The sequence below is a fragment of the Phragmites australis genome, chromosome 16 (assembly GCF_958298935.1).
Source record: "Phragmites australis chromosome 16, lpPhrAust1.1, whole genome shotgun sequence".
Classification (NCBI taxonomy): Eukaryota; Viridiplantae; Streptophyta; class Magnoliopsida; order Poales; family Poaceae; genus Phragmites; species Phragmites australis.
In genome coordinates this window covers 26,423,192-26,438,449 of record NC_084936.1, presented here as the reverse complement: position 1 = coordinate 26,438,449, position 15,258 = coordinate 26,423,192, and the positions used below count along the sequence as shown (strand labels likewise).

General features: G+C 47.9%; 1 protein-coding gene across 1 annotated transcript; it reads right to left on the bottom strand.

Annotated features, from left to right (window-relative positions):
• Nucleotides 1-9,607: 9,607 nt before the first annotated feature.
• LOC133895845 (serine/threonine-protein kinase UCNL-like) lies at nt 9,608-11,441 on the bottom strand. The gene has a single exon (XM_062336367.1). The coding sequence runs from the start codon at nt 11,328-11,330 to the stop codon at nt 10,047-10,049; it is 1,284 nt and encodes a 427-aa protein (XP_062192351.1). The 5' UTR covers nt 11,331-11,441; the 3' UTR covers nt 9,608-10,046.
• Between the last annotated feature and the right edge of the window lie 3,817 nt (nt 11,442-15,258).

Below are 15,258 nucleotides of genomic sequence, written 5' to 3'. Positions count from 1 at the left end.
ATAACTTTATTAGTGACAGATCCTAACCCATCACTTATAACTAGCCACTAGTGAGGTGTTCGAAAGGTACATGACTTATCATCCCTAACTGTTATCACGTGTCACTTATGTCATTTTTTTGTCATTTTTTCATGTGATGTGCAAAGACTCGGTTACTGGTACTGTGCAAAGACTCAGTTACTGATATACTCGCTTAATTTTTGGACACGGATCCTCTGCATTAATGATGTGGTTGTGAAGAGTAGGGTCATGGACAACCTGGTCATAGACCTTCAGGAAATGTTCAACAACCTTTAAAAGTACCGCATGAAGCTGAACCTGGAGAAGTGCACATTTGGAGTATCATCAGGGAAGTTGCTTCGTTTCCACGTATCTAGTCAAGGAATAGAATAGAATCCCGACAAGATCAGGACCGTCAACCAGATTGAGATCCATGACCATGTTAAAGGAAGTCCATAAACTAACAAGTTGTGTGGCTGCTTTGAGTAGGTTCGTCTCGAGGCCAGGAGAAAGGGGGTTGCCTCTCTTCAAAATTATGAAGAAAAATGATCACTTCCAGTGGATGCTGGAGACGGAAGTTGCTTTTCAAGATCTCAACGGTATCTTTCGTCGCCTCCTTTACTAGCCACTCCTCGATCAGACTAGGAGCTCTTGCTCTATGTTGCATTAACACCCTAAGTTGCGAGCATGGTCCTGCTCGTCGAACTAGAAAGTCTTCCGCAACCAGTGTACTACGTCAGTGAGGTCCCACATGACGCGAATGCTCGATATCCATGGAGGCATATGTGGTAGCCACGCTTCATACTACACTCTGGTCTGAAAAATATTCCAGCAAGGATTCTATTGGCCCACTGCCCTCTAGGATGCCTGTGAGCTGGTGAAACAGTGCAAATCATGTCAGTATTATGGCCAACATACCAATCTACTAGCCCAAGCACTGCAAACTATATCACTATCTTGGCCTTACATTGTCTGGGGGCTCGATATCATGGGACTGTTCCCTAAAGCCCTAGGTTTTGAATTTCTATTTATGGCAGTCAACAAATTCACTAAGTGGATCAAAGCTGAGCCTGTCAGGAAGATCACCGCCACAGTAGCGATCAAGTTCATAACGAGACTTAGTTCACTAGTAGTGCTTTTTGAGACTACCGTGAAGAGATCGTGACCAAGGTCTGCTTTGCGTTGGTGGCACACCCCCAAAGCAACGAATAGATCGAAAGGGAAAATGAAATGATATTGCTAGGGATCAAAACCCGGGTCTTCAATTGTCTTAAGAGCTATTCAAGATGTTGGGTGGATGAGCTCCCTATAGTACTCTGGTCGCTGCGAATGACCCCCAATATAGCTACGGATGATACTCCTTTTTTCCTGGTCTTTGGTGCAAAAGCAATTCTCCCCTCCAAAATCTCCCTTCAGTCTCCCGAGTGACCAGCTACTTGGATGATGATCAGATGGGGTGATGAGAGGATGGTATAAACCTGATCGAAGAGTTCTGCGATCATGATCTATTTTGAGCAGCCTGATATCAGGAAAGTCTCATATGCTATCATGACCGCAAGGTGCGAGAGCGGACACTGGTCGTAGGCGAGCTCATCCTTAGGCAAATCCAAAATAATGTAGGCGGGAATAATCTCTCCCCCAAGTGGGAGGGGTCCTACAAGGTGGTCACTGTTACCCTACCAGGTGCGGTCAAGTTATCCATGGAGGACGATCATGAATTGCACAACTCCTAAAATATAGCCCAGTTGCGTAGGTTCTTTGTGTAGGGTTACTCAAAGATGAGTTTGTTTCTCTATTTTGCAGGATCTATAACATGAGAGTGGAACATGGCTTGTAAGTTTTTCCAATTCAAAAACCAGGCTCTTTGTTTTGCAGGATTTCCTAGAATAGAACAGTCTCACATTGGCTAGTATGCTTTTTGAGTCTATGGCTTGACTGCCTAATTGATAGCTTGTTTGCTGACCAGGCGCTTCGGGGCTAGAGCGGTTTAGATTATATAGTCTTTTTTTTCTTGTTTTGTTGTGCTGCTAATTACTTTGCATGTTTGTTCATTGGTGAGTAACAAACCATTTGAGTGGGGATTCAAATGGATGCTTGCGTAGTTTCATGGACACAGGCAGCTGGGGGATAACGACCACGAAGCCACAAGCCATAACTCGGGTCGAGTGCTGGTCGCCACCGAAGGGCTTGTCATGCCAAGGGTTGTCCTAGGTGCCACGAACCTAACTAGCGTGCGCTACAGAAAGCCTTGGTCCCCCCTAAATATAACATGCACTCTGAACCTACTCGCCACAAGAATGCATGGAAAGTTTGCATAAAGGCAGGTCCTTGCATTTAAAAAAAAAACCCATTTGGATGTTACCCGGGGGGGGGCTGTTTCTAACATTTTTATTCAGTATCTCTATGATCCGAAGATGCCCTTCTACGGGTCAAACTAGACAGACCAAAGCAGAGACTAAGTTGCAAAAAAACCATGTAAGGTCATGAAACCTTCTGAGATTGCCGGAACAAGATCCAGGTCGGGGAAGTCCTTGCTGACATAAGCGAAGGCATGGCAGGCGCCATGGATTGCGATCACAAACAAGTGGTCGCTAATGTTTCTACGTAGCCTCTGATCGAGTGCACCCGCCTCATCGAAGGTCGCAAAGAACCAATTGACATTACCAATCATGGTGTCTCCAGGAGTGGGGTGGATCTAAATACCATCAGCCCGAAGCAGTGAGTTGAAGGGGGTGAACACCTGACTAAGGCGGTGGTAGAATGGGCCCACCACTGGTCGTCCCCCATCATTGCTCAATCCAAGTCTCTCTTCACTGCCAATAGCTCTTCCTGATAAGCTAGTCAGGAAACAGGAGTTAGCTGGTCGAGTCTCACTTGGCTAGCCTATGACTACATATGGGTTAATGGTGCTAGGGCCAACGCATCTTGAAGATCGCCTTGCAGGATCCCTCGCTCGACCGCAAACCTAAGCTCGTACTCGGCCACCACTTCCAGACTACACTGGTCGTCGACGCTGTCAATAGGCATGGTCAAGGGCTCAGAGCAAGTAGAAGGAGTGGTCGATTCTGGGAATCTATGACCATAGCAGTGACACAGGCTCATTAGAGAAGTTGAAAGCTTCATTCATACATAATGCAAGCCAAAATTATAGTTTGAGGTTTACTCTTCTTCTATAACCTCCTCAATGGTCTCTAGCTAGAAGATAGATCCTACAAAATCCGTCGACCCTTGGAACTCTGCCTCCAGCCTCTCCATGGCTCTGGGACTGGTGGTCACGAGGTTGAAGCTGGGGTCACAACAGCGCTAGCACTTGAGAGAGTATGCCGCCACGATTATCACCATTGTCGTCATGTCCTCCGAGGTCCTCACTGTAGGGGAACGGGCAGGCTACGTTAGCCTAAAACAAAAATTTTCTACCACATTCACTCAGGAAATCATGCTAATAGGAGATCATATATTGTTACTGTTTGATGCGCAGTGCAGCGGAAGAAGAGTTGGAGTAGACCGATCCAATGTCGTACGCGTCAAACTCCTCGAGCAGCTTCTCGATCAGATCTGCGACCAACCCCACGCAGGTGGTCGTGCTCCTTGACCAACTCTTAGCAAGTGGTCGTGCTCCTCGACCAACTCCGACCAAGTGGTTGTGCTCCTCGACCAACTTTGAGCAGCTAGTCGTGCTTCTCGACTAATTCCGAACAGGTGGTGGTGCTCCTCGTCGAGAAGATCAGCGCTGCAATAGTAGTAGCGCCTCTATGGTATCCACACGTACTGGGCAGAAACGCCGAGCGCCGATGTGCTAGCACCGCACACGCAACTAGGGTTTTGGGAGATTGTGTGGAAGGCTGCGCCTAGGGTTTCGGAGTGGCTCAACCTCAGCATGCCCTACCCACACCTCTCCTTATATAGAGCTTGCCAATGGGCTCTCACGTTGGAAGCCCTTTAGGACTCTAACTTCTCATGGATCACAATCCAATCAAAACCCATATAAGAATCCAATTTGCATGTTTTGTTCGTTCCAACCCATTAAGTGTGTGACCCGTTAGGTTCATGTGCAAACGGCTACGACTCGAAAACCCTTTCCAAACCGAAATCAATAGCAGTCCCTAGCAGGACATGTTGACTCTTGAGTATACATAAAAGATCATATCGGCTGAACCTTGATATACAAATGCACCGATCCCTTCGCCTCACAATACCAGTTAAGGTCAAGGCGAGATACGTGCCACCCTTGTGATAGCTCGACCTTTCACTCGATCAAGTCATGGATTCATCATGATTAACTCTTTAATCATATTGGTATAGCCATGCACTTTCTCAATCCAACTACATTGAGGGGCCTAGCGATATCTGTCCCGTTATCAAGGAGGGACAAATTCCATCTTGATCGCTCATACCTCACGACATGTTTCATGACAAACCCGAAAACTACCTTTATGACTATCCAATTACGGAATAGCGTTTGACAGCCTCAAAGTATGCCACTACACATTTTGGGAATCAATGACAATCTTAGGTCTAAGTATCCTGCAGGTATATCATTTGAGATAATAACTGATGGCACATAATAAATAACAATCCCAGCAGCATCTCAAGGTGGATCTATCCAATATCATATTCTCTAACATAAATGTCCACATTATTAACCTAATATCTCCATACCTATGATCCATGAAACGTGATCATCAATCAATACATGTACTGGTCTTATGTATCATCACAATGATATGCAACCAGGGATCGACTAAGAATAACATCATGATATAAACAAAGAGTTTCATGAACAAGTCACATACTTGCCAATCAATGTAAATGATAGTCATTCTTGGAATAACACATTATTCGGTAGTACATGAACATAGTCATGTGATACAATCATCTCTATGATTGCCTCTAAGGCATATCACCTTCACTCACTGCTAGGATGCCAGGGAGTAGGGAAAACCTCTTCGTCAGGACGTGGATGGCATAGGCCCAACCCTGAGCGGCCCTATCATCCTTCAAGTTGGCAGCGTCTAGTCCAACGCTCCTCAAGGGTCGCCAAATCGCCTTAAAGGATTTCTCAAGAATATCGCGAGTCTTTCGTTCATCCTCATTGAGTTGGAACATTCAGCAATGAGCACAGCATTTTCCTATTGAAAAGCTTGGCATTTTCCCATTGAAGTGAGCACCTCGCCTCCTTCTTTTCGGCCATCAGCCTCTCCAGCTCAGCGCACCAGCTGTCCATCACCTCCTTCTCGGTGACCAATCTTCGAATGGAGGCACAGAGCCTGGCGACCAAGGAAAGAAGGTTGAAGGCCAGAGCGGGCTCCACGACCGGCTCCGTAGGCGCGGAAGTCACGGCAAGTGCTCCCGGCGTCGAAGCTACTGGAGACTGGGGGCTAGAGCATCTTGATAAGGCGCCAGAGGAGTTGCAATCAGGTACTACAGTGGGTTGTGGACCTGCAACGACAAAAAATCACGAAGTTAGAAAAGAAAGAAAAACTTTCATGGCATCCACACCTAACCAGAAACTTACAGCGTGGGCGGAGAGGTGAGCACGAGCCACATCCTCGTGAAGCGACCAGTGACCGGTGTCCCACTGCTACGTTTGGACGCTTCCGCAGAAGGCAAGTCCTCCATCGCTCTTTTCCTCGCTATCATAGAGCCTTGGCCAGCAACAGACTGGTCGCCACCAGCATGGTCGGGGCGGCGCCAATCGGGGCGAGTCTAGTCAGGGCAGGATTGGTTGGAGTAGGTTTGGTTAGTGCGGGCTTGGTCCGAGCGGGTTTGGTCAGAGATAGGTTGATCAATCCTCTACTGACTGGCACTGCTCACAGGGCCTCCACCAGTGGTTGGTGTCCGGCTTCGAGAAGCTTGACTATAACCGCAACCAGTTTGACTGCCGACCAAAGTAGTACTAGGCAGTGGAGGGGTCGGCCAGGCGCCGGAGTTGATTTCCCAGGCAATCCCATGACCTCGTCAATCATTGGGCGTAGGACGTCGACCTCGAGGAGACCCTGTAGCAAGGCGAACCATGAAACCCTCACCCAGGAGAAGGCTTAGAGATAGAAATTCCGATCTGAGCCCTCTCCAACAAAGGGAGATCACACAGTGGAGGGGCTCTGCGCGGAGGGCCATCTGTCCTGGGGGCCACCGCCATCAAGAACTTGACTCCCGAGTCAAGGGCCTCGTTAGGAGATTTGTATAGTAAGGATTCTTAAGGTGTCACACGTTCGACAACAAGAGCCAAGGAAACATCAGTGGGGTTACCTGTGGAACTCTCTTGGGTGTCATCGTCGCTTCTGGTGTACTGATATGCTGGATGCGCTCTCCTCCGCAAGGGGCACAACCAGCACTTGATAAAATCACGGACAATATCTGATCCCATCAGCCTGACCTCTCCAAGCTTCTTGACCCGCCTGGCGAGGGTCATCAGCTCTGGGGTGGTTGGGGGGTATCCCCCCAGTTCTCGATGACCTATGCTGGCTGGCTCAGCACGCGGATGTTGTCCAAAAAATCTTCAGTCGTAAGGTAGAACCATTCCTCCCTCTAGCCTGACCATGACGATTTGAGACCCATCTTGAGGTAGAAGCCTACGACGTTGTCACGGAGATGAAACACGTAGCTCCCAGTGGTCGGCTTGGTCTGTAACCTAGCCATATAGAAAAACCTGAAGAGATCGAGGCATGGCTTGACCCCGATAAAATTCATATATGCAAAGAAACTCAACATGATGATGGAATTAGAGTTGAGGTGGAGGTGGCAGATCTCATCGAAGGAAAGGACAGTGATGAAGAACCTAGAGAAGGGCAGGACAAGGCCGGTCAAGAAAAAAGAAACAAATATCACGATCTCCCCTCGGTGGGGGGTCGACACGCTTGCATCAGAGCGGTACCTCGAGGACAAGCGGTGAGAGAGCTGATGGTTGTCGCGTATTTGCTTCATCCTCACTGCATTGCACTTGGATTTGGGGAAATCTGGCTCGTTGCTAGAGCGCGGCGTCACTGCAGGTGCAAGAACGGGGACAAAGAAGAAGGGCTCTAAGCGCAGAGGCTTGGAGGCAGCGAGGAGTGGCAAAAGGATTCATGGGGAACATTTGGTTGTCCAATTTATAGTGCCAGCGTGATATCCCAACTATCGCAGGGTCCAACTGGCTCGAGCTTCGAAAGGCCACGCATGGGGAACTGAAATTCCCTCGGGTCTGGCGGCATTAAATATTTCACTCCCCCACGATTTCTCTCTCTCTCTCTCTCTCTCTCTCTCTCTCTCTGGACGAACGTTTTAACCTCCTCTCGGTATGAGGTTTCCTGAGTCAACCGCAAAAGCGGGTCGCGTCGACGACCACTCCCTGGGAAAATTATGTTCATACAGGGCCAAAGTGATTCAACCAAGTCTAACCACGACCAAATGGTATCCAACAATCTCGGAACCATGCAGTAAGTAGCTCAGTTCACCCCATCCGTGAAGGAGCTTGAGAGCTATTGTCGGTGTAGTGAATAAGGGGGTCTCTTGTTAGGGCGGACCCGCTCTAGCAGATGCTAGCTAGCGGTTGATATTTCCAAGACCATGGCCCCACCGCACGATCAGTCTGGGCTTGCACGACTAGTCTCCTGGTCACCGATGGAAACTCACGACCAGACCTTGCTGATCGAGGGGTAGGTACATACCTAACCAGTCTAATCACATTTAATATCATCCACTCATGTGTTTTCCTTCCCCAAGCACCCTTTCGGCAGACGAAGTTGTGGGTCGACGTAGAGGCAGAGTGACCAATCCTGTAGCATTTAATGCTATGAGATGACCTGATAGGTGAGCGTGACGAGCAGGCAGACATGCAGGCGTGATGGCGATTGTCAGATGTGATTGGGCGTGCCCACTCAATGTAATGGTGACCTAAGAGTAGTTGTATCTGTTAGGTATAGGGCAGCCATCGTCTTTGGCGCGTTCTGCTTATATGTACACTACTCCTCCTGCTATATAAAGGGGGAGGGCCAGGCTTATAAGGGGACGCCAGGTATCATCCAACTGATTAGAAAATACATAGAACGTGGAGTTGTTATCCCATGAGAGGCTTGAACCTGGATAATCTTTGGTGTTCTTAAGTTCCTTTGGCACATGCCACATACACCAAGAACCACTGGAAACGTTGATCACACACCCATCGTCTGGTATATTCCGGATACATTGTCAAGGTTTATCCTCGATAGTACACGAGGTGGCTACCTGCTCGGAGGATGGTGAGAGGAGATACGGAGACGATGAGAGGAGACCGCGGGGAGAGGAACGAGGAGACGGGGAAGGTGCGCGTAGGCTCGAGAGACGACGGGAATGGTGGACACCGACCTCAGCGAACGGTGGCTACGGTGAGGAGTTCGTGTGAGTGGTGTTGAAGCTAGGCAAGAGGGGTATAGGGGGGCGCAGTGGAGATGGCCGGTAAAAATCGCTCCACTTTGACGGCTTCTGGGAGAACGGCTTCTGGGAGAACGGCTTCTGGGAGAGTGAGAAATCAGAGATGGGTGCAGCTGTGGGAGATGGGTTTAATTTATAGAAAAATTATCACTACCTGTTCGGAATATGAATCGATAGTGATAATAATTAACACCGTCAGTTCGTCGTCCTCAATTATTACTCTGTTGGTGCAGCTTACGAACCGGCAGTAATAAACATTATCACTGTCGGTTCTTGAATATTACTATTGGTTCTTACTGGCATGATTTTTTTTTCATTTAGAGCTTAAGAACTGACAGTGATATATTATCGCTGTTGATTATTTTTGAACTGGAAGTGAAGAGAGAGCGCAGTAATAATGAATTATATTATTTTTTAGACTAAGAAAGAAGGAGAAGTCAGTAGTCCATCAATATGCTTGTTCCCCCGTGCACCGAGTGTCAGGGATTTATCCTGAATTAGTAGGTTCCCAGGAATATTATAGAGGATGATTTTTCAGACATTAAATGTCGCATGCCATGAGTACGTGTCCATTAAAAATTCTGGCACCGTGAGAGAGGGCATTGACATTGGCTCATTACAACAACCAATAGCTCGGAACAACGCACACTAATAAAGCAGGGATCTGTACGAATCGGATGGGCATGTTTTTAGCAACCAACGACCCTGGCGAGTCAATGATCATCCAGAATTCAGACCACATTAAGGTAACTTTCTAATTGTAAGAACTTTGTAATGCTGGCCTGTACTAAAATCTGGTTTCAATGATGCCCGTTTCTGTCGTCCCAAACATTTAGTGGTCTTGCAGAATGAAAGGAAAAGAAAGGCTATCCAACGGGGCAGTGGCGACGTAGACCCGGTGGGTGGGTAGAAGGCTCTATATTCTTCTTTCTTCATCTTCACCTCTTCTTCTCTATTTTCTTCTTTTCTTTTCTCTTTCTCCTCCACATCTAATCTTTAATAGAATTCTAGTTGATAAGGGGAACCGGAGCGCCTCAAGCCCCATTAGATCCGCCCCTGAGAGAGTTCCAGTTTGTCAAGAGGAGTTGCCATGATCATCCCTTTATTCTTTTACTTCCCTGTTGTCGTTTTGCTACAGTACCGCATTGTTGTCGTTTTCCCTTCTCGTCGTGTTTGTTTCGGTGTAGTTATTTGATTCCGTGGTGCCTTACTACCCTCGTCAAAATGTGAGTTGTTTTGTCTTTGGTCTTGTACCAACTAACTATTTTCTCCCTCGCAGGAAAAAAAATGTTTTTTCGCCTAAATAAGAATCCAAAAATGACGAGAGGTTACCTCCACTGAACATTGCGTTATGGCTTATGATGATCAGAGCATAGCACAATTTTGAGCGCTCCAAGTCACGTTACCTTTTCTTCGGTAATTGCTTCTCGCTTCCAAGCCAAGCGAAAAAATACACGAAGAAATGCCTCGGGCACAGCGTGCACAGATGCGCCTGCCCTCCCAAACATTTGCAGAACTCCACCAACCCTACGTCGGATTTACAGCATCATCCCCCTCTCCATGTATGTACATGCACTCTCGATCCCTTAGTTAGAATATAGTAATCTGCCGAGGTCCCGAGAAACAACCAAAACTTGCGACAGGAAAAGCCGCCAGGGTCAGAACTCTGTCAAGAACTCCGGCGAACTCTTCGTCTCCGCTTCCGGCGGCAGGGGCTGGTGAAGCTTCTTGAAGTGATCTCTCACATCGAACCCCTCTCCGGCCACGCCTTCGTCGTCCGCCGGTGGCGGGATGTAGGGTGGCCGGGACACCTCCGTCAGCATGTCCCACGCAACACCGGCGAAGAACTGGTGGGACCGGATCTCGTAGGCGCCGCCGGCGTACCCGAGCCTCCTTCTCGGCTCCCGCTCCAGAAGCCGCGAAATGAGGTCGGTGAGCTCCGGCATCCGTCGCCGGCTGTCACCCGGGAACTCGACCTCCTTCTGCAGCACGTTCCGGAACGTCTCCTTCCGGTTCTGTCCCTTGAACGGCGTCCTGCCGTACACCATCTCGTACACGAGCACGCCCATGGCCCACCAGTCTACGGCGAACCCGTGTCCCTCGCCGCGCACCATCTCCGGCGCCACGTACTCCTCTGTGCCGACGAAGGAGTACGACTTGCCCCACGCACTGGCCACGCCCGAGCAGACGAAGCTCGCGGGTTTTCGGCTCACCGGCGACACCCGCGCCGACTTGGCCTTCTTGGCCAACCCAGCCCCGTCGCTTCCCATCACGAACCGGACAAGGTTCTGGAGATGCTGCCTCGGCGACGCGGCCGCGGACCAGGGCTCAGGCGGCTTGGACTTAGCCTGGCCGACAACGGAGTCGCTCCGCGCGGAGACGCGCGTCCGGCGGTTGTGGCAGCGGAACACGGGTGGCGGAGGCGGCGACGGCGACGTGGACGCCGCCGCGGTCCTGGGAGGGAGGATGCGGGAGAGGTCAAAGTCGGTGAGTGTGACGTGGCCGTCTGCGCGGAGGAGCACGTTCTCGGGCTTGAGGTCGCGGTACACGAAGCCAGCAGCGTGGAGCTCGGCGAGCGCGGAGACGGTCTCGGCAATGTAGAAGCGTATGGCGGCGGGGGAGAAGACGCGGTCGGGGAGCGTGTAGCGGAGCTCGTTGAGGTCGCCGCCGGGGCAGTAGGGGACGGCCCAGGCGAGGAGGTCGTCCGTCTCGGCGCAACCGAGGAGGGACGGGAGGTGCGGGTGCGCTAGGCGGGAGAGCACGGACACCTCCCACCGCGCGCGTCGGTCGGCGTCGGGCTTGGGGGAGCGCTTGTCGAAGACCTTGAGGGCGTAGCGGCCGGGCAGCGAGGCCGAGGAGTGGTCCGCGACGAGGAACACGGTGCCCATGGCGCCGCGGCCGAGGACGCGCAGCGCGCGCGCCCGGTCGAGGTCGATGTCCATGGGCGGTCGGCACGAGTGGGGCAGCCGCGGATGTTGTACGCCGCGCGCGCCGGTACGCGGTGGAACGGGCAGGGGCGCTAAGAATAGGGAGCGGGAGCAACCGCGCAAGGAAGGCACTGATGGAGAGGCGAGGAGGGTTTGGAGGGGAGATATAAGACTATAAAGAGGAGGGAAAAGAGCTACATGGGCCTCTACTTGAATTGTTTTTGCTCATTTATACTCTGTGGTCCATATTTGCTTATTTGTAGTTTAATTAGTAGTTTGGTATTACCTTCAAATTATTTTAAAATATACTTTTCCTATATTGATGATGTAGACGACTGAAATTCATGATCAATACACTCGGCACCATCGGTTTAGCTTCTAGGTGGGGGCGGACGGCAAGGGTGTTGCTGACCGCGGTGGTGGAGCACCAGCGGTGGGCTAGGCCATGACGGTAGGTGCGAAAGAAGTGTCCTAACATCGCCATATTATTGAGGTGATGGTTGTCAATTGCGAATCCAATAACAAAAGCGTCACTAAAGATGGGAAGAAGGCGGGGCTAAGGAGCGTGACACACATTGTGGCTAGAGATTGAATCGCAAGAGCTTTGGCAAGAGGTTGATGATGGAGGAGCAGTGGTTGGATCATCATCCAAGGGTTAAGGGCATCAAGTGCCTTTTCTTTTTAATTTTCAGTCGCGTGCAGTATAGCACGTCCGCTTTTGTTGGCAAAACTCAGAAACCTCATCTCTGTAGTTCGGTGCTACTAACAAAGTTTCAAACATAGTATGTATTTACTGCAGTTGTAGTTTCAAACATAGGGCTCCTACGCACAGCAGCAGCTTGATAAATTATGCAGAAAAGTTCACCGGGCGTGGAGCTCGAGGAGGGAAAAGCGTGGTTTCCATTACAGAAGAACTCACCAAGTCACCAATCATGCGGTGCAATGGACCGAACGAAACTGGGGGAATTCGAATGCGATTAGTGGCTAATCTAGGAGCTATGCGTTGCGCTCGCAAATGACAAAAGAAATGGTATGGAGATTTGATGGGATGCGCCGTATACTAATTCCCGCGGCGTGCGGTTCGCCGTTTGTCTTGATCTCAATGCGTCCTTGCTGAAGAATCTGAAACGGATTTGAATTCTACACTTCAGTGGATGATCGAGAGGCTGGACCTTCATAATGCTTTTTTTTTCTCCTGGAAGCAACTTGTTTGCTGCTAAAATTTGGTATCTATAGTGGATAATTAGTTTAATGATGATAACTTAAGGCTGTTGCCCATTCGGTTATTATTTGGCTTCGAATCGGAAGGCAAAGTGCTCCGATTAGAGAAAGTTCTACGAGATCGAATGATAACTACCGAGGATGATAAGATATGTAAGATCAAGAATAACAACTAGAGATGGTAAATATGTGTTTTACTACATTCTTTCGAATCGGATGACATTCTCCTCCATTCCACCCAACGCACCTTAAAAGCTCAAGCGGGAACAAAATCTGAAGAGAAAACAAGTTATAATCAAGAATTTAAAGGAAATCGTAGCTCTCATAGTTGTATATGAATCTAGGTCTAATGAAACTCAATCCACGAGTCATCACCATAAAAAGATTGCAACTTAAGAAAAGAAACTTCCAAATCAAAATAAGATCACCGGTAGAAGAGATTCTTCAAGTTGATAATCTAGAAAGTTGAGATGGTTCAAGACCAACCCATATAAGAAGATTAGCCCCCTAGTAACAATAAGAACACATCTTACAAGATCTAAACGTAGCAGTTCTCAAGGAAAACGAAAATCAATAAGAACACACAAAAAACTTGCACCAAAACACGGGAGCCAAAAACATGAGACTAGAAATAGATGAACTCAAGCGTATGCAAAAATACTCTCTTCATTAAGCTCAGAGGAATGCCCTCTTTTAATAGATTACAAAGTATTTTTCTTACAAAAGATCTCACCTAAATATAAGCTAAACATTCATTTCTCCCTCTCTATACAACACAAGTGGAAGGCTCTCGAAACTCTTAAAAACTCTCAAAGACTCGAGTGTTTTCACCAGTCATATCTCTCTATTTATAGGCCTAAGGGGCTTCCTTAACCCTTCAGCAATCATGTTCCTAAACTGTCACTTACTTACAATGCACTTCCACCTACCACTGAGGTATTATCATTCGAATTTCTCTCCATTCATCGAATGGTCCTGTCACCTTCATGACTTAGCTTCGCCTCGACTCAAGTTTTGCAATGATGTCATGTGTACTCTATCCTTTCGCGGTTCTTGGGGCCAAACCGGAAAACCGTCTTGTATGATTCTCAAAGCGTGACTCACAACCACTTGCTTACACATTAAGCAAGTCTTTCAATGTCGACTCTTATTCTCCGTCTTGCGATCTTGACCACCGGCAAGTCTCTCCCACTCCCGATCCCTTGGATCGCCTTGTCACTTGCACCGGCATCCTTGTCACTTGACTTTGTCTACACGTCATCTTCATTCTCCATCTCGCACTTTGCTTGATTTCCACGTGTAAAGCTAGGATCATCGTTGACTCTGTCTAGCTCTCTCGATCGTCCGACACCAAGCTCCCTACTTATCCCTAATATTCTCGCTGTCTGTGGCCAAGTTGCATCCATCATCCACACACCATAAGATAAGCAAACATGTATATCCAACATCATTTAACTCTATCACAAGTTAGTCGGAATAAAAAATCATGCAAAATGACACATCTCTAAAAAATCGTGAATGCCGGATGATCCGGTGTTCACTCCTCCTGAGCGTCGGACCATCCGGCATATTCAACTCGCCTGACCAGCCATCTGGAATTCTCTCTGCAAGAAATAGTCTAGTGTACACAACTACTCAACACCGAACCATCTGGCGTGTTCATTTTCACTAGACAATCATTTTGCACTCTCTCTGCAACAAATGGTCTGGTGTATTCTCCGGCGTTCACATCTTCCGTCGTCGGACCATCTGGCACATGTAGGTCCATCAGAGCTGATTTACAACGTCTCTGCAAAATATGCTCCGATGTTCACTGTCATCGCTAAACCATCCAACGTGTACAAAGCCTAGCGCCAGATCATCTGGTGTGTATAATTTTTCTGGACTCAGAGACAAAAATGTCAACTCTATTATCTCTACAACTTTCGTTAGTCATGATCATAATTGCAGTATATAAACATACTTATGCAATTCACAAATCAACAAAGCAAATCTATAACCTTGTCAATCACTCATCACATATAAACCAATGCACACTCAACTTAGTTTCTCAATCTTCCTCTTATGAGGGCATTGAAAACTTCGCAAAGCACAAATAATTGGTTTGAAGAAAACCCAGGAAGCTCATGCTAGTGACCAAGAACTCAAGAAAGAGCAAAAGAAGATGCCACTTGGCATAAGAAGATTGCAAAAGCCTGAAGATCACAATGAAAACTCAAATGCTCCACCTTGATGAATGCTTAGATTCATTATAGAATATTTTCTCTCTTTTTCTTTTTTGCAAGATTCTTTGTGCATAGCATATTTTTTTCCTCTTTGGCAATGCAAATATTAAGAACAAAAACACCATACAATGCATAAATATGCAATCCTAATAAGCTTTTACAAGTATACCACAAAACATTTGTAAGAGCTAGAAACTTCAAAGGGCTATGAACAGTGGAATGAGGAGCTCCTAATTGCGCAAATGCTCGAAAAGATACAGTTACACAATAACATAAAGCTACACAAGTGAAGAATTATTGGTTCATTTAGGTTCACATAGCCTAATCATGTTAAATGAGATCATCACATAAGCATCCACTTGTGTCGAGATAATACAAGCATTAAGAACTAGCCAACTTCAATCTCAAACTAGGCAAACAAGCATTCATGACACAAGGCTTTGCAAATGTTCACATATAAAACCAAGACTTAGTTAGATCAAGTGATTAAAATAGAT

What these genes read in the sequence shown, in the direction of transcription:
- LOC133895845 (XM_062336367.1), bottom strand. Translation starts at nt 11,330, where the DNA reads ATGGACATCGACCTCGACCGGGCGCGCGCGCTGCGCGTCCTCGGCCGC.